The 20,406-nt window shown below is 42.5% G+C and overlaps 1 protein-coding gene across 1 annotated transcript in view; it reads right to left on the bottom strand.

The window, feature by feature from the left end:
• LOC311236155 (inactive carboxypeptidase-like protein X2) overlaps positions 1 to 20,406 on the bottom strand; it is a 105,832-nt gene that overhangs the window by 50,703 nt on the left and 34,723 nt on the right. The window contains exons 4-5 of the mRNA XM_084323780.1: positions 12,857 to 12,996; positions 6,621 to 6,705 (exon numbers count right to left, since the gene is read on the bottom strand). Coding sequence (XP_084179906.1) covers positions 6,621 to 6,705; positions 12,857 to 12,996 — 225 coding nt within the window. The remainder of the gene's footprint in view (positions 1 to 6,620; positions 6,706 to 12,856; positions 12,997 to 20,406) is intronic.

Here is a 20,406-nt window from a genome sequence, read left to right on the forward strand (position 1 = left end):
CTGGGGCTGCGGGGAATGTTCCTGAAGGGTGTGAGAGGTGAAAGGCATTAACGGTGTCGCCCAGCGAGTGAAGCTGAGCGAGAATGTCGGACTGTTGTCCCGCCAAAGCGGCCATTGAACCTTGAACAAGCAGGACCTGCTCTCGGAGTCCCTGTACAGCAGCTGCAGCCGCATCCAGCTGTAGGGCGTGTTCCTTGGCTGACTCTAACTGGACTGCCGCTGCTGTGCTGACTCTCTTGCGGGCGCAGACTGCGCAGGCCAGTACGAACCCCTTGACGTCGTTCCTCATGGTGGGCCACCAGAATCGACGAGCCAGGAGGGAGAACGTGCGATGAACGCCCGGGTGGCAGGCGAACCGGCTGGTATGGCCCCACTGGAGGACCCGGGACCGGACTGAGTTGGGGACAAAGAGACGGTTAACAGGTACATTGCCTGGAGCGCGATGGAAGCGTAGGGCACGCCTTACCACCCCCTCGATGCCCAAGGTGACTACTCTCTCTGTGTCGGCTGGGGTCGTCATTGGTTGGTTCGTAATGTTATGGTTTGACACCGACCCCAAACGCAACGACACAAGAGAGTTGGATTCAGAGTTGCCAAATACAAGGGCTTGTTTATTTGGTGACTAGAATAAGTGAAACAGGGAAAGCAGGTCAACAAGAAACAGGTACAATGAACAAGGGGCAAAGTTCTGCTGCTCTGCAGCTTCTCCCGGAAGGGTAGTCTTGGGAAGCAGGAGCAGACCTCTGTACCGCTCTGCAGACTCTCACGGCGGACCTCTCAGATGTTGTGCAAGACCGAGAGAGGGAGAGAGGGAACGGGTCAGTGACAGAGCAGACTTGAAACGAGCTGGAGGACAGGGTGTTATATTCTTCGTGTTAAACAACACAGTGATGTGCAATATTCCAAAAACAGCCCAAGTGAAATCTCTTCATGTAATCACACAGTGAGCAAAATCCAAACACCGTCCAAAAGAGAAATACTATCTTCGTGTAAACACACAGTGAGCAAAAATCCAAACACAGTCCAAATGTGTAACAATATCTTCGTGTAAATACACAGTGAGCAATAATCCAAACACAGTCCAAATGTGAAATAATATCTTCGTGTAAATACACAGTGGGAGGTGGAAGATCCCAAAATATTATTCCATAAGGAAAGGGCAAAAACGATATAGGCTGGGTGAGTGACTGTCTGACAAAAAGGTGGTAGACTTCAGTGTAAAGGTTACACACGAAAATCGGAAATAGGTCAAGACAGTCAATCTAGAAAAACTCACCCAGACGAGCTGCGTAAAAGGAACAGGAACAACAGTGGAGGCGAGCGCGCGCCACGGAGCAGGTATCCAAGCGAAGGCTTCTAGGAATTTCCTGGAGATTAGCACAGTGAAACAGAAGCAACGGGGAAAAACATCCAGCGACAAATCAAGACGAACCAACAACTTAGGGTGGGGAAAACGGGGTATAAATACTGAGGGATCGATTGATTGAAAAGCAGTGACAGCTGGGGAATGTGATTGAAAAGCGTGGGGAAGTGAGGGAACCAATCAGCGACGTCTCAGATGACGTCAGCGGGGAGAAACGTGTGAACGAGGGAATTGAAATACTTGACAGAAAAAATGAATGAAAACAAAGCGAGGGTGGTTAAAGGAACAGAACGAGTGAGAAGGCAAGGACAGAAACCTCACACACACACCGCTATCAGTGTTCTTCTTCCCCGCCAATGAAGTATTCACCCAAAGACCCAATACCGTGGCAACAACTACCGCACTACCGGTAGAATAAGTGCAGAGAACCGTGGGAAGTGATGCAAACTGTCTTGTCGTGTTTTGAACATTTATGTTGTGTTGATGGAATCACGTTAATATAGAGAGATGAAAACAATACGTTATTTCTAGGGATGCTCGATATTGGCTTTTTTTCCGATACCGATATCAACCGATACCGATATATGCAGGGTCCCCCCCCCCCCCCAAAAATAGAATAATTTCAGGTAATTAACATTACATATCTCTTGTTGTGGAATTAACACAACATTATGCATACTTTTGACAATAAATAAAATCAGAATTTGTTATTACTTGCTTGCCTGGGTAAATAAAGGTTATAGAAATGTAAAAAAAAAGAAAAATAATAATTTTTTTCTTTTTTCTTTTGAAAACCGATACCGATATTTTCCGATATCACATTTTAATGCCGATATCGGCCGATAATATCGGACATCCCTAGTTATTTCGATTGATATAAATTGGATAATGCTGGCTGCAGGCTGTTAGCAGAACTAGCGTAACACGCTGTTTGGGCGTAGAGTCAGTGGCCAATCAGATTGCAGAACGCGAATGCGGAACTGGAAATCCGTTAGGATAAGAATAGACGCGGAGGGGACACCTGATGCAAGGCTTCTATCCTCCCTATGGCCGACCTGTGGGGGGCATATGCAAGCAATGTTCAAGACAGGGGAGGGGAGAATTGGAAACAGCGAAATTGGGATGGGAGAAAAATAGAAAAATAAGGAGAAAAAGTGGATAAAAAAAAAGAATGTAGTAGGGACACAGGTTAACTGCATCATCCACTGAGCGATTTGCCCTATAGGCAAACGGCAAGGCGTCAGGGAGTGGTGTCAAAATATACCAGTTATCTGAGGAAATATACATCAACCAATATATCAAACGTTAGCTAGTTAACAAAGCAACAAATTGCAGATGATTCTGACATCCGAGGTAATAACCTAAATTACATAAACGAGGAGATGGTGATCCCATTCAACTCAATGATGGCTGAACTGAAACGTTCCACACTTGGCACCAATATGCATTCACATGCTACACAGTGACATGATGACCCTTCCTTCTTTTATAGTTTCCTTGGCCAGTACCAGGCGCTCAAAGGCTTCATGACTTGTCCTTATTGGGGACTGGCGTGATGGTGGAGATGGAGGGGGGACTTTGTGTGTTGTTAAGAGACTGAGTGAATAGGTCTGGGAACACAGGGACCAGTAGCTGGTCGACACTGTGTTTCAATGTATCAGGGGGAGACACCATCCAGACTGGGGCACTTCCTTGTGTCCGAACCACTGTCCCTCATTAACTTCAAATACACTCACAAACAAACAAACAAACAAACAAACAAACAAACAAACAAACAAACAAACAAACAAACAAACTCAAAGACACAGGTCTTTCTCTGACCAAAAATATCTCCCAACTGTAACAAACCAAAAACCTAATTGAATCCCTAGCCAATAGAGCACGCCTGGGACACCTCCTCTTTAATGAGGCGCCCCAGGTGTGGCCAATATATCTCGTTAACTCACACCAAGCTACTTGTCCCACAAACCAGCTGACTGCCAGTGGACACATAGCTCTCTAAGTTCTCCTACAGCCTTATGAGGGTCTCCTGGGATGTTTCGTATCCATTATGTTAAGCCCTTTTCTTTTCCTCTCATTCATTACCTGACATTCTCATCTTTCTGTCAGTGAATGTCACTCACACCAACACCCCAATTGGTTGCAGAGGCTCTTGTAAATATCCAATGAGCTGTCTGTGATCTGAATGACCCAATTGATTTTAGTGACAACATGGCATTTCCTTTAGTGCCACCACATTTTCAATTTCCAAAGAAGCGTAATTCTTGACTCATTAGATCAGCCATTCTCAAAGTGTAGCCCGCGGCCCTCGGAAAGGTTGAGTTGTTAAGGTGTAAATGCACGTGTTATATTTGGTCCAGTTCCAATACAGTTTTAAACCGACCTACAACATCACACAGTACAAGCAGACCTTGTGGATTTTCCTCTAGTGCCACTATCAGGCCAATCATTACATTTTCAAATGAGGATATCTCAAAATTAGCTGTGCCCATTCATGGCGCCCGTGGGAAATAAGGCTTCCTGAAGAGATGCAAGAACACTAGCGAAAATGCAGGAGCTCTAAAGATGATAAAGTTGGTTACTCGTTGGGTCGCTGCATTGGTTGGTTCAACCACTTTGGTTCAGTTGGGTGTAAGGAGCTGCATGGGCTCTAGGGGCACAAAGACGATTTCAAACTGGAAATGGTAACTACAGATGAGGTACTCAATAAACTGAGCGCCCTCCAACCGAACAAGGCCACTGGCCATGACAACATCCCCTCCAAATTCCTCAGAGACTCAGCAGCCGCCATCACCCCAGTCATCACACACATAATAAACCTCTCCATAAAACAGGGACACGTTCCCAAGGACTTCAAAATAGCGAGAGTAACACCCCTGCACAAAAAGGGCAGCAAATTAGACCCAGGCAACTACCGCCCTGTTTCTATCCTTACATCCATCTCGAAAGTCATGGAAAAAATAGTATACGAACAGGTCGAAAAGTACCTTGCGGATAAAAATCGAATCTACGAATTCCAATCTGGCTTCAGAACATCCCACTCCACTGACACATGCCTTCTCTATTTGAACGACCACATCAAGCAAGAGGTGGACGCGGGCAAATACTGCGGCATGGTCATGCTAGACCTACAAAAGGCCTTCGACACTGTCAATCACACCATTCTGATTGACAAGCTAAAAGCAATTGGTTTATAGTTTATCAGTGAGCTGGATACAATCCTACCTGGAGGGGAGAGAACAGATGGTGGAGGTAAACGGTACCCTATCCCCCCCCCCCTCACAGTGAACTGTGGTGTTCCACAAGGAAGCATACTAGGACCACTACTGTTCCTAATTTATGCAAATGACATGTCGTCAACTTGTGACTGCTACTTGTTCTTGTTTGCGGACGACTCAGCCCTGCTGGTCTCTGACAAGAACAAGTTACAGGTTGAAAAAACCCTCAGCTCGGAACTAGGCAAAATCTGCATATGGCTCGCCGACAACAAACTATCATTACACATGGGCAAAACAGAGTCCATTCTCTTCGGTTCAAATAACAAACTCAGCAAGACCGACGGCTTCTCAGTTACAGTGGGTGACAATATTGTCACAAGGAAAGATGAAATTACCTACCTGGGTTCCATCCTAGAGGCTAATCTTTCCTGTGACAAAATGGCATCCAATGTAATAAAAAAAGTCAACCAACGAACTCGATTCTTGTACCGGATCTCCTCTCTGGTAAACAAGAATACCCTGAAGACTCTGGCAGGAGCACTCATTCAAGGGTACTACGACTATGCTTGCACCTCATGGTACCAAAGCACCTCAAAGGCACTAAAAACCAAATTACAAACATCTCAAAACAAACTAGTCAGACTACTGCTTGACCTGACTCCTAGAACCCACCTCACCCCTGCACACTTTGCCAACCTAGGATGGCTTAGAGTAGACGACAGAGTACAGCAACTTGCAATGGGCCTGGTCTACAAGATACACTACACGACCAAGGTACCCATGTACATGTCAAAATACTTCCCAAAGGTCAGTGAATACCACGATCACAACACCAGAGGGAGCTCCACAAATCATGTAAAACCCAGATTCGGCTCAAACAAGGGACTAAACACGTTTCGCAATTATGCCACATCAATGTGGAACGCCCTACCCAAAGCTGTAAAGGAATGTGAATCACTACCCACCTTAAAAAACACTCTCAAAGAACACCTACGGGAGACTGCAATTCGAAACTGGCCCCTACAAATGTCCTAACCCAGTTGTACAATAAAGACCAAGCATGGCTTTGTCAGTATTCCAATGTACCCAACCCCCCCCCCCCCCCCCCCCCACCTCCAATGTACAGCCCCACCCAACCCCACCCCACCTACCCAACCTCCTCCAATGTACAGTTTCTATGTCAAATGTATGTCAGTATTCCAATGTACAGTGTCCCCCCCCCCTACCCAACCCCCCCCCCCCCCACATCCAATGTACAGCCCCACCCCACCTACCCAACCTCCTCCAATGCACAGTTTCTATGTCAAATGTATATACACTATTTTTCTGGATTTTTTTAGTATCACAAACAGTACTGTATTTGAAAATCTGGTATGTCATAAATGTATAGATGTAGCAGTACTGTCTATCTGTATGTCGTGTGTGTCATATAATGAATTGAAAATGGGGGACCCTGATGGAAACAAGACGAAAGTCTTTCTCAGGTCTGCATCCTCTTAACAATTGTATGTATTGAGCTGTACTGTACTGTACCCATTCTGCAATCTGTTAATAAACTTTTCAATCAATCAATCAATCAATCAGCTGGGCTTTTAGACTCTTACTGTACTTGTGTTCCACTACACAGCAAATGTAAAAGAGAGGAGGAACAATAACGGCTTCAGTTCAAAAGGATCCTTTAAAGGAACACGCCAACATTTTGGGAAATTGGTTTATCGTCTTCTCCAGAGAGAGACAAGAAAGATATAGATACCAGTTTTCTCTCTGTGTGTTCAGTAGAAAGCTATCTGGCTGCATGTTGGCCTAGCTTAGCACATGTACGGGTGGCCTGTTAGTTGGACAATGCATAGGCTACCCGTACATGTCCGCTTCCATTCAAGCTAGTCTCTCTCTGGAGAAGACGGTAAGCAAATTTCCCAAAATGTTGGCGTGTTCCTTTAACACTTGAAGAAGACAAGGGATTGTATTGTGAACATACGCATCAGGTCTATACATCTGTTGAGACCAATTGGCGTCTTAACTCCGCGGCTGTTACTCACCGAGTCCGCAGACCTGTTCTTCAGTGTTATCCAGGTGTGACTGTCGTTGCTCACCAGGACTTTGTATGAGGTCACCCAATCACTCCTGGTAATGTGAGAGAGAGGGTCAAGTGATGGGAGGAAGAGAAGAAAGGAGAGATATCCTGTTAGGTTGAATTCAACACAGATGGAATACTGAGGTGACCACATGGACAGTGCTTGGGAAGTATCCAGACAGGCAGATTGGAACGGATTGATCTATACCAGTGGTTCCCAAACTGTGAGCGCCCTCTAGGGGGTGCGTGACATGAAAAGGCTAATGGCGAAAAAAAAAAAAGAATTCTACAATAAAATGTCATACAAATCTTAGTCAAACCTTTAGTATTATGGATATTAAACATGCTGGCAGAGTATTGTCGTGAACATTTTAATTAAATAAAGAAATGCCCTATCCATAGTCGCCGTGGGAAGAGATAAAATAAAAAATTAAATCTGTGCACGGAGACCAGCAACAATTTTTTCGAACAGAAACCCATTGGGCGAGCTAGGTCGGGAGGTGACATTTTTTTTACCTTTCCTTTTTTTTTTTTTTTTTTTGTCAGCATCCCCATTGACTGTGCTGAATGTTTGTTAGTGTTTGGTATTTTTTGTTGGTTTTTAGTACTTTTAATCCATTTTTAGTAAGTAGTTTTCATTTGATCCTATCATTCTTTCATTCACCGATTTGTGGACTTGAAGATGTGCACTTTAACACAGCAGCACCTGGAGCCATCCATACCCATGTCCAGTGTCCACTGACAAAGACATGCTCATGATACTGTGATAAACTATAATAAGCTTTAATCGAACCCTGGTTCATTTCCTCGGATAGTCCGGTTGGTTTGGGGTGGTGTGAAAGCTCATTCACTCTGCTACGGTTCATTTGACATGTGAATGCAAAGCGGACCAAAGGCAGGAAAAGACCCAAAAAACGAATATTTTTTTTATGAGAAGACTGAAACATAATTATAATGAAACACACAATAGTTTTTTTTTCGATTGCTTAAGCATGATTTTGAAAACGGGGCCCGGTGTTTCAAAACACACAATTAGCACAACCACACACACAATTATCAGAACACCTCAGATCCTTTGCTAAATTAAACACTTGTCAAAACCATACACTAATTTATAAAAACTACATTTTGTTACCATATGAAACACACGTTTCATATGACTCAATTCTGTTTGAACCAGTTACACACACTGCTGTGCTTAACCTAAAACACATTTAGCAATTCTACTTCTCAGTGATTAGAGTACTGTAAGTGAAGTATGCAGAGAATGTGCAAATATACAATAAATTCACCAAACACTACACAAGACCAATGCTGTAGAGTAGACTGATGAAAATATAATTTATTTATCTACATATACCCAAATCAATGATGCAGACTGCTAAAAAAAACATTTTCTCTCCATATACCCAAATCAATGATGCAGACTGATGAAAATATAAATGTTCTCTCCATATAACCAAATCAGTCAACATTTCAACATGGAGAATCACAACAAAACATGTCCCAGTTTTCATGCTACTATGTGCATAACACTGTAAGCTCAGCAAATATCAGACAAACATAAAATACTGTATCCAGTACAGGTTAAAATTACAGTAAAACAAAAACTATTTTGAAAAAATGTAAATAGAGTACAGAAAATACTAGACATTATCTCTTTGCCTATGGATCTGGCAAGATAATTTTTTGTTGTGATTCTCCATGTTGACATGTTGACTGATTTGGGAAAATGGGAGAAAATGTATATTTTCATCAGTCTGCATCATTGGTTGTCTTGTGTAGTGTTTGGTGAATGTATTGTATATTTTCACGTTCTCTGTGTACAGTACTTCACTCTCTTTCCATTTTGGTTGAAGACAGGTGAACTCACCTGCTGCATTTTTATAGTGCTTAAACCTGATTGGTGTATCAGTGCATCTGATGGCTGTGTTTAACCAATTGGCTCATATGTGTGGTAATTTGACATTCTGTGTCTAATGTAATGGAAGTGTGTTTAGTGTTTTGCAAAGCACTGTGTGTATTGTTTTGCAAAAAGTGTGAGGCTGACATTGTGCTTATAGAGGTGCAAATCTGGGCCTACGTTTTGCTCCTTGAGTGTAAGGTTTTGATAATTGTGTAATACTTTTGATTTGAGTGTTTATGCAATTGAAGAAAACTATAAAGACCAAAGATGAACTGTTTATTTCTTTTGTACATAGGCTGTGCATATGTTTGTTTGTTTATTTGCTTATGTGTATGATTCTTAACTGTTTTTATTTTGTTATTGGTGTATATGTGTGTATATATGTACAGTATATGTATATATATTATATATATATATGTATATATATGTGTATATATGTATATTGGTACTCCTGTTGGGGCCTCTTGGACCAGATCAATGTTTTATCTGGCAAAATAAAGGTTAAATAAATAAATAAGAAACTGATGATTTGGTCCTGTTAACTTTGAATTTTCTATGGGAACTGCCCAGATCCCTCTCATGGACATGGACCTCACTTTGAGAACCTCTAATGATTCGAGTTCTTCAGTATTCATCTCTAATTACAGCCCCCCTCCACCCCCCCGGGCTGAAGCCCCCAATGTTTTCTAACCCTAAAAACGCCCCTGGTGCACGGCCAAAAAAGTTTGTGAACCGCTGATCTATACTGTGGGTCAGTAGATCATAACGGTATGCCGTATCGTTAGCACAGCCTGTTTTACTTAAAAGTAGAATCTGTAATGCCACCAAACAGCAGCCTCTAGGCAAAAGAGCCCCTCTTGGCATTGCACTTTGTTTACCTTTTTTTTTGCAACTTATTATACTGTGAATTTTCTTCAGATCTCTCTTGGTGTGGCCAGTGGTAGCAACCACTCCCATATCCCCACTGAAATCCAAAACCTGTAAACAACTGTAAACAAATCTTTAGCCTAGACGTCGCTGTTGGACGACATTACAGATTCTACAGTCAGAGTGTCTAGAGTGTCTGCATATGGGAACAAAAGTGAAATATGGCGGGCACATGGTTTTGCTTTAGTGAAGCCTATGTAATAACAACATGCTCTAAAAAGTATGAGAAGAGAATTCGACTTAAACCGCACAACACAATGGTAGATACTGTGGAAGTGCCGCACACTACAACATCTGAATGTTAGGGACGATTCGGCCCTAACATCATCTTTTTTCCTAGGTTCAAGTCAACTTCCAGTGATCAGCACCTCACTGCAACCCTCAGTGTGCATCACTTTTCCATTACATACTGTGTATATGTCAGTATAATGCGATTATATGGTTCTATGATATGGTAAATCACAGAAGTTATCTCACATTTCACATGCATTTATATATGTATAATCTCAAAAACTTGGAACACAATATCCCTATTTTCATAAAAAACAGTAATCCAATTTTTCTAACGATGCTGCAATATATTAGGAACGTGTTTTTTGGCACAAGGGTTCCTTTTTCTCAAGAGTAACAATCAGACTAAGAGCATCGTACACAGCGCGCTAATATACGGCATGAGCGCAGAGCAGTAGCCATCGTGTCTGTAACTGTAAAGCGTACACGGAGATGCTGTTACTGATGACTTCATCCCTCATGCAGGACACTGCTCCCTGGTGCGCCGCACGGTAGCTTGGCAGGCAGGGGCAGTACGCGCGCCGCGTGTGTCTGCACTTCTGAATAAAGACATCAATGCTGAGCTGGGCAGTCAAGGCGAGAGAGTCTGCTATGAATTCCCAATCCTACTAATTAAAGCACTGTTATGGCCAGACCCCCTGAGTTGGCATCACAGACAGCTAACCGCTGGCCCTACACACAGCTAATTACTCCACCCAGGGCTTCTGTGTCTTCTGCACCCCGAGATTGTGTGCAGGACTTGGAGGGAAATCACACACAGACACACACACAGACAGACTGATAATGGAGCTCTCCCAGCTCTGTGGCTTCATAGTAGTTTCCGAAGTCTGTGCCATCTTTTTCCAATTAAGGAGTACATAGGCCAGAAGATGTCAAATATTATTACAAGGGCTCTGGCGGCTGGGTGTACGTAGATTCTAAAGGAGGGAAAACAGGATCATCAGCAGAAAGTGAACGGTCTGCGTGGCGAACAGAAGACGTTTGGCTACACTTTACTCTCAAATTATTCTGAAACTTCTATTGTATACAGTGCTTCTATTGTGCTCTTCTGTTGTGCTCCCTGTGCTCTGATGCGTCTGGTGTGCACCGCCAAAGCTCCAGTGGAGTCCCGTGCCATTAGGTTTCTGTGATTCCTTTAATCGCCTCTAAACCGTCTGCATTTTAGCACACGGCGACAACGACAACAACAGCAGAGACGGGACAGAGACGTGGAACTCCTTATAGCTACTTTCCGTCATCAGCTCTGGGAAAATAAGCAGGCCTGGGACTCCACAAAAACAATGGACGTGAAATTGTTTGTACCAGTAAAAGCAGAGGAGGCTTTACTGTATTTGATTGAGCAACAGATTTGCCACGTTTAGGGTCTTGACACAACACGTTGACATTTTAAACTCAGAATGACATTCAGTGGATCTTTTTTTTTAAAAGGGATGTAAAAAAGGGATTTAAAAGGATTTTTGTTATATTTTGGGTGCATATGCTGATTACATATTTCATATGTATTTACAATATTGAAAATGACATTCCTGACATTCAAGCAGTTGATTGCTATTGCACACGTCAGTTACTTTAATGACGTTGATGATGTGCGCTGGGTTTTCAGTGAAGACATCGCCTTGCGTGATTTTTTTCCGTAGCCTCTGTGAGCGAAGATGCTCTTTGATTGCAGCGATTGGCTAACCCTAACCCTAACTCTAAGCATAACCACGTCGAAAGAGGGCTTAAGCATAACCACTTCGAAAGAGGGCCTAAGCATAACCACTTTGAAAGAAAGCCTAAGCATAACCACTTCGAAAGAATGCCTAAGCATAACCACTTCGAAAGAATGCCTAAGCATAACCACTTCGAAAGAATGCCTAAGCATAACCACTTCGAAAGAATGCCTAAGCATAACCACTTCGAAAGAATGCCTAAGCATAACCACTTCGAAAGAATGCCTAAGCATAACCATTTCGAAAGAATGCCTAAGCATAACCACTTCGAAGCAGAGAATATATGTACAAGGCGGAAGAGACCCTTCGGAGCTAAACCAGTCAGAGAGGGTCTTTTCTTCTTCGCTGTACTAGCCAATCAGAGAGCGTCTTTGCAAACAGAGGCTACGGAAAAAAATCACGCCGTCGCCTCGCATTAATTTCCCCACATGTCTTCCCTCTTCCTACATCCAGCGGCTTTGACGACAGCTTTCAGCAGGCCGCCGTCTTGACGTTACGACGGGAACAATAGTCGCCACGGTAACAGTATTGATTAATCATCCCCCCCCCCCCCCCCCCCCCCCTCCCGACTCAGAGAGGGTTTGGATGAGTCAGACCTGGCATAAAAATGGGTGTCCAGGCTCTTCGAGAAGTGCGGGTGGGAATAATTCAAGGTGAAGGAATATGACTAACACCTCCTTTTTTTTTGCAAAGTGCACACACAATCCATCGTGAGTCCCTCAGAGTCGCTTGCCCGTGGGGTACTTGGCACGTTTGTGTGTGTCCGTGTGTGTGTGTGTGTGTGTGTGTGACACACAGACACAGCCCACTACATTAGAGGGCCGAAGCCACAAATTTCTGTCGAAAGTTGCTATTGATCATTTTTGTTCATGTCTGAATTGCCTCTGAGCCGCAGGGGGGCAGGTCAGAGTGCTGCCTGTGAGGTCAACCACTGCTCCAGCCTATGGGCCAAAAAGGGAGGCCTGGAAACACAGACTGTTCAATGGGGTTCAGGGGTCAGGGGTCATAGGTGAGAACATGCTCATTAAAATGTGTGATTGATTTTATGCACATCCCCCTTTTTTTTGTACTGAGCCAAACTGTGAAACACAGGAGTTCAAGTTAGCAACTTCAGAGGCCAGAATGTGGGACCTATAAACACATTTACTATGCAAATAGAATTGTGAGGCTGAACAGGACCCATTGACTATGTAAATGTGCTTTTTAAAATAGCTAAAAGCTAAAAGTGATTGTAATTTTGCAACCGAGGGCTTCACAGGGTTAAATAAACTAACAAGAGCCCTTTCTTCATAACATGCTCATTAAAACCAATGCGCCTGCGGACGGTTCAGAACACGTTCGGCGGAGGGTTCCTATAGTACTCACGACCAGAGGGAGCTCCTCCCTTGTGTAATGACCCCTGTGAACTTGGTCAGCCTCCTGGCGTCCACCTCGAACCACTGCAGAGGGTCGTCTCTCCCCGCACACCAGCCCCCGTCGTAGAGGTCATCCTCGTAGATACCGGCCTGCCGGGAAGAGAGAAGCAGCAGCTCAGAGAACAAAACCCAGCTCCATGTTGTTAGGGTGACCTGGTTAATTCCCCTGCTGTAAAGATCTGAGGAGAGTGAATTCCCCTTCAAACATCTGGTGTTGTTGTTACTGTAATTGTTTATCATGTCTTTTTAAACATACATTTTAGATCCCTGTGTTTATTCTTGTGCAAAGTCCATTGGGTCACCCTTTGGGTGAAATGCACATCCATTAGTTTGAATTGAGAATTGAATGTGAGAGAAGTGGACTGAATGTGCTATTGACGAACTAAAGGGAGCACTTGAATGCACAGACTGGCATATCTTTATAAACCCAACTGACCTTGATGAGAGTGATATCTTGTTATATTCTATATCTTAAAGACTCAATCATCCCAATTAAACATGTGAAGGTGTTCGAAAATAACAAACCCTGGTTAAACAAAGAAGTGAAGGATGCACTGCACAGGAAGCATGACGCATTCTTACATGGGGGGAAGGGGAAATTGCAGAAGCTAAGAAAGAGGTCAGATATGAAATCAAGAGGGCTAAACTCCAATATAAAACCAAAATAGAGGACACATTTCACAGCAATGACCTAAAAGCAGTGCGGGATGCGTGAACACTGAAGGTAACCTACTTGCGTTCAGCGTTTCGTTCCGCGTTTCTCTGATTGGCCACGACGCCCACGTGACCACGCCTAGCACACGCCCCGCGGCAGAGCGCTCTCCTTCGCGAATACGCTCGTTCAGAATGCGCGCCGCCATCTTTAATGTGTCACATACTGTAGGTCGCATAGGTAATATTAATAGGTTGCCGCGGCATTATGCATTCGTAATCCAATCAAGCAACGCACGCGCAATACCTAGCTTAATAATAAGTAGGCAATTGGCACAAGTGTAAATTATACATTCGTCACTCAGTTTTAATATTGACGGATAGCTCAACTCGTTCGTCAGCTTGCTGTGGAGCCGCTGGTCAGTCGGTGGCAAGTTTGAATCACTTCAATTTTTTTTATTTTTTTTTTTACGTTTAATTAATTTATCATCTCTCTATATAAACGTAACTAGCTATTCATATCAATCGAAATAACGTTCATCTCCGATATTTAAACATTGTCCCCAAAATGAATGGAAGCGAATGAGGAGCCTAAATAACATTATATAATGTTGCGTTACGTTACGCTGTACAGTTTCTAGTTAATCAGTAAGAGTGTACTGTACATACAGAGTTAAGAGTGTACTGTACATACAGAGTTAAGAGTGTACTGTACATACAGAGTTAAGTGTGTACTGTACATACAGAGTTAAGTGTGTACTGTACATACATAGTTAAGTGTGTACTGTACATACAGAGTTAAGTGTACTGTACTGTACAATACAGAGTTAAGTGTGTACTGTACATACAGAGTTAAGTGTACTGTACAATACAGAGTTAAGTGTGTACTGTACATACAGAGTTAAGTGAGTACTGTACATACAGAGTTAAGTGTACTGTACTGTACAATACAGAGTTAAGTGTGTACTGTACATACAGAGTTAACTCTGTATTGTACACTACACTCTGTATGTACAGTACACACTTAACTCTGTATTGTACAGTACAGTACACTTAACTCTGTATGTACAGTACACAATTAACTCTGTATTGTACAGTACACTTAACTCTGTATGTACAGTACACACTTAACTCTGTATGTACAGTACACTTAACTATATGTATTGTACAGTACACTCTGTATGTACAGTACACACTTAACTCTGTATGTACAGTACACTCTTAACTCTGTATGTACAGTACACTCTTAACTCTGTATGTACAGTACACTCTTAACTCTGTATTGTACAGTACACTACATGCATAATGCCGCGTGCGGCAACCTATTAATATTACCTATGCGACCTACAGTATGTGACACATTAAAGATGGCGGCTTGCTTTCTGAACGAGCGTATTCGCGAAGGAGAGCGCTCTGCTGCTCTGCCGCGGGGGCGTGCTAGGCGTGGTCACGTGGGACGCTGAACGCAAGTAGGTTACCTTAAGTGTTCACGCGTGTGGCGTGGCATGGAAGCCATGACAGGCCAGGATAAAAAGAAAAATGTGTTTATCAACATGGATGGTTTCAACTCTCACTTAGAGCTTGCAAATGCGTTGAACAATTTGTACTGTATCTACATTTTGATGTTGAGCATGATTTTACAAGCATGCGCACAGTGATCTGTTTGATATGTTGGGTGACTGTCCTACCACTTCTCTGCCTACAATCAGTGCCCAGTCTGTCAGATCCTTGTTTCACAAGTGTAATGTTAGAAAGAGCCCTGGGCCTAACATGATCACTGGGAAATTACTTAAAGTCTGTGCGGACCAAATATGCAACATTTTCACTGGTCTTTTTAACATGTCACTTGCTCAGTATAGGTCCCTAAACTGTGGAAGGAATCAATTGGAAAAGTAATCATAATAGTCAATGTTCAGGGTCTGCTCGACCCAATGCAATTTGCATATCGGCCTAATAGAGGGGTGGATGATGCTACAATCACACTATACAACTATTTATACAAACATCTTGAGGGGACAAAAACTCGTTATTTGTCGATTTTTCCTCAGCTTTTAATACGATCCAACCACATCTTCTAATTAGGAAGCTACTGTCAACATTCCTTGATGCTGGTTTGGTGAAATTGATCCTGGACTTTTTAACATGTAGACCCCAGGTAGTCAGGGCAAATGGTGCTCTATCAGAGAAGCGGCTCTCATCTACAGGCTCACCCCAGGGATGTGTCCTGTCCCCATTATTGTACATTTTGTACACAAACGACTGCAGGAGCAACCACAATGACAGGCAAATACTGAAGTTTGCAGATGACACTGTTTTAATCAGTCTGCTTCAGGATGGAGAGGTTGGTCATGGGCCCGTTGTGGAACACTTTATAGAATGGTGTGACAACCACTTCCTAAAGTTAAACGTGACTAAAACGAAAGAGATGGACATTGACTTCAGAAGAACCTCCCACCCAACCATCCCAACCATAATTAAGGGCTCACCTGTTGAGAAGGTTGATCACTACAAGTACCTAGGAACAGTAGTTAAACCACAATCAGAATACATCTGAAATCTAAAAAAAAAAGGTCTGCAGAGACTCAAACGCAAATGTTTAGCGCAAACTAAACACTTTTAATGTGGACAAAACACTTATGGTTTTGTTTTACAAATCTTTTGTTGAGTCCATTTTAACCTTTTGTATTGTCTCCTGGTATGCCAACCTGTCAATACAGAACAAAAACAGTCTGGCCAACATAGTCATGATGGCCAGCAAGATAATTGGGACCCAGCAGCTTTCCTTGACAGACATTTATAACAGACAAATTCTGCGGAAGGCTCAGACGATCATAGACAGGTCTGACCATCCTCTCTTGGAGGAGTTTGTCCCCCTCCCCTCTGGCAGGAGATATAGGATCCCCAGGCTAAAGAGCAACATATTTTAATTTTCGTACATCCCCAGGGCACTAAATGCACTGTTAAAATAACAGTAATGCATTAAATTCTTTTTTCTTTTTCCTGGTTGGATTCTGTAAGATGTGATGTTTCTTGTGTTGTGTTATTTGTTGTTGTTGTTGTTGTTGTTGTTGTTGTTGTTGTTGTTGTTGTTGTTGTTGTTGTTGTTGTTGTTGTTGTTGTTGTTGTTGTTGTTGTCTCTACCACTGCTGCAAAGCAAATTTCCTCTTGAGGGACAATAAAGTCTGAACTGAACTGAACTGAACTGAACTGAACTGAACTGAACTGAACTGAACTGAATTGCATTGTAAATGGCTAGATTTAGGTTGGGCCTGGCAACAACTGCAAGGTGCAGGTAACAGGGTTGTCGGATTGGCAGGATTGTGCCAGAGCTTCGAAGGGGACTAAAGCAACAGCACACAGGAGGGAGTAAAGGCGAAGCTATAGAGCTGAATACAAGCCAAACATCTGAGACAGGACAGATCAACGAGGACCCTATCGGCACTTCATTCCAGTTGACGGCTTTCCTGAGATTTCCTCCAGTGATTTCAGGATCCATTTTCTGGATGCAGTTTGAGGATTCCTTTTCTTGACACTTACTTGGCATGGCCACTAGCAGCCAAAAGAAACTGTTGACCCAATTATGATGTATTAAATACCACTGTCTCCAGAAAAGCCAGACCAGCTAAGCACATTGCAGTGATAAATTACGGCCGCTGGCTTGGAGTTAGCATCTGGGAAATGCTGACAGGCCACACTATTAATTTTCCTCATCCATATTTACGTTATCGTGTATATGGATGTGTTCAGAGTACATAACACCACTGCATCCTAATCAATCCTAACAGAAATCAAATCAAATCAAATCAGCCTTTCAGACGTTTCCACCCAATTAGGTTTGGAGACATGAAGACAATAGAGATTCCCACAATGATATACAGTATCCTCTCCTCAAAGACCCGTTAACACTTTGAATGCCACTCACGGCTGGTTGAATGCCCATCACAAGAATATTCATTTTTCTCGTTTTTTTTTATTAGCGATCTGATATCATATTGCATCAAGCGAGCCTACCGTTGGAGATCCAGTCACCCCAGGCTCTCAGATGTGGAAAAAGCGCCCCCTATCGTCTCCCAGATGGTAAATCACCCTTTTGGATTGGACTCAATGAAAGTGAATGGGAGAAAGGATTTCTGACACCACATTTTACGTCTCACTCACGCAGCCGGCATCGACCGGCATCACTCCGGAGCCTGAAGAGCAGCAGGATTATGTGTTCTACTGTACACACGGTTGATCAATACAATGATCGATTTTTTCGAATGGTGATCAGGAATTGGAATAATCCATTTGGATACCATCTGATCTCAGGTAAGGAATCTATGTTATCAGTCTTATGATAATCATCGAATCATCTTATGACTCGTTTTCACGGATATATAAGCGTTTCCCCTATATGTGATATAGCTGTTTTGACTGTAAAAGCCATCAGGAAATAAGAGCAGCGATTATCAGTGTGCGGCACGAGCGTGCGTGCACACACATATACTATAGATTATCTAGCGTTTATTTGAAAACGATTCATAAATAGGCCGACAAATGACAACGTTCTAGAATATTCCAGTAAAAGACGATTATGATAGAATGGGTTGTTTTTTCCGTGAAAACAAGTGATTTTCAAAATGCTATCAAACGGAAATGAAGCGATAAAAAAACAATCTGCTTTGACAATGTTGACTGGAAAATGAGTCTTTGATAAGCGACGGGCAGATTAGACACATAGCCATAATTTAAAACATAGATTAGGCGATATTAAATTAACATTGGAGTGGATTTGGGCATTCAAGGGGGTAAAAAGGAAAACACGGACTGGCTCTCAAAGTGTTAAAGTGAGTTGTCTTTTGTTAGGGCCTTCTTGATTGATGTCTTATCTGAATTTCCCATGCCAGCAAACCGGGCAGACATTTTTACAAGAAATGTCTCCCCAAAGCTCCTGAGATCAAGAGAGAACTGAACTCATCAGCTTGACGACTTGGGAAATCAACCAGCAATTTTTGTGTCAGCTTGTGTGCTGGGAATATGAACACATGAGTACCAGCAGTGGAAATTAGCTGAATCTACTGGACACCGTCCTGATTCAACAGGGAACATCTGCCTTCAGATTAACGAATAGTTTCTCTCAAGGTTGGACACATTATCTCTGTCCCGGTATGATCCCTGGTGAGCGTGCACAATGTGCAAAAAGATTATACAGAAAAGGTGTAAATACCAGGCTTTGTTTTAATGGTTTTAAAATGGAAAATGTCTTCTTGTTTGAATTAAATGTGTGTGTGTGTGTGTGTGTGTCTGTCTATGTGTGCATGCGTGTGCCGTGTGTATGTATGTTTCAGTTTGCATATTATGAGTCAAACTGCAGACTGCACTCCTGCAGGCGCTGCACTGTGCTCACAGGAAATACCTCTTCTCCCTGATGCCAATCCACTTTATTAGGTTTGGGGATGTGCCCCTGGTTTGGATGGCAACAGTATTGTTTTCTCTTTCAGGTCACGTCTTCTTGGACTATTAAAAATGTGTCGTGAATCGGGTCATAATGTCGCCCGCCGTTAAATGAACAGGGCCAAAGCCGTTTTTTTCTTTTTTTTTATCACAGCAGACATCTTTCCACGGAGCTACCGAATACAATAACCCAGACCAGCCTGTATCATAATTTCAAAATATTGGTTTGAATCTTAAACCTGTTAAGCCCTAGGGTCCCCCAGCTGTTTTCTCATAAATCGATCAATATAGACCGTATTAATTAATGTTGTGTTTCTTTTTCAAATGTAGCCAACACGAGGAAATTACTAAATCCAGATTTAACACTGCCATTGGAAAGGCAACTGAAAATAATGAAAATAAATCAGTCATATATCACATACATAATCAATAAAAAATAAAACAAAAGAAGGTCATCATAGGTGAATCCATTTCACCATACCTTTAAAACTAAAACAAAGTAAATAGAAGACGTATATGGATAACATGGCTGCAGCTACACTCATGCATGCCATATTGATTTCCTTCCGGATTATGGCTCCTTTAAGTTTCTTTTTGAAACGTATGATATGTAATGGGATCCTATTCCAATATGTTATGGCTCTATACATTGCAGTTTTCTTGAGAGCATTGGTTCTAGGCAGAGGTAGGGTAAAGCCACTACTTGAAGCATGTCTGGTATTATGGTCATGTCTACATTGGTGGATAAAAGAATATAATACAATTGAGTGGGTTTACCCAAGGTACAAATGTAATTTAAAAACAGAATCAAACTGCATGCTAGTCTCTCGTCCACCCTCATCCACGACAGTCTAGCATGCATTCCCTCCACACTATTCCTTATAGAGCAGTGAAGAGTGAGGCGGGCAGCTCTATTTTGAGTGAGCTGGAGTTTACTAAGATCTTGCTTTGACGCGCTAGACCAAATTGCTGGGCAGTAGTCAAGATGGGACAGGACTAAAGATTGTACTACCATTTTAATTGTTGTATTCGTTAGGAGGCAAGCTGCAAGCATCATAATGTTTGGCAACAGACAAAGTTATGGGATGTTTTGACATGGGGTTCCTTGAATAAGGGATGCATGTGTTGAAATACTTTCACAATAAGAATTGCAAAAACATAGAGAAGTTATCTTAAGAAACCAGAGCCGTCCGGTACTGGTACGAGATTGTTATCATGCCATAAATCCATCTCTACAGAATTAATGTTGCGTTTCTTTAAACATTTTAGCCAAGAGTAAATACCATAACCCTGTCAAAACAGCAGTCAAAGTGTATATTTTCAGCACTATGTTTGTTTAGCAATGATTTGAAGTGTTATTCGTGAAATATGAGTTTATAGAAATCTCAGCGCATCGAGTTGGAAAAAGGCACTTAT

Source organism: Notolepis coatsorum, assembly GCF_963971535.1.
Source record: "Notolepis coatsorum genome assembly, chromosome: 10".
In the NCBI taxonomy this organism is placed as follows: domain Eukaryota; kingdom Metazoa; phylum Chordata; class Actinopteri; order Aulopiformes; family Paralepididae; genus Notolepis; species Notolepis coatsorum.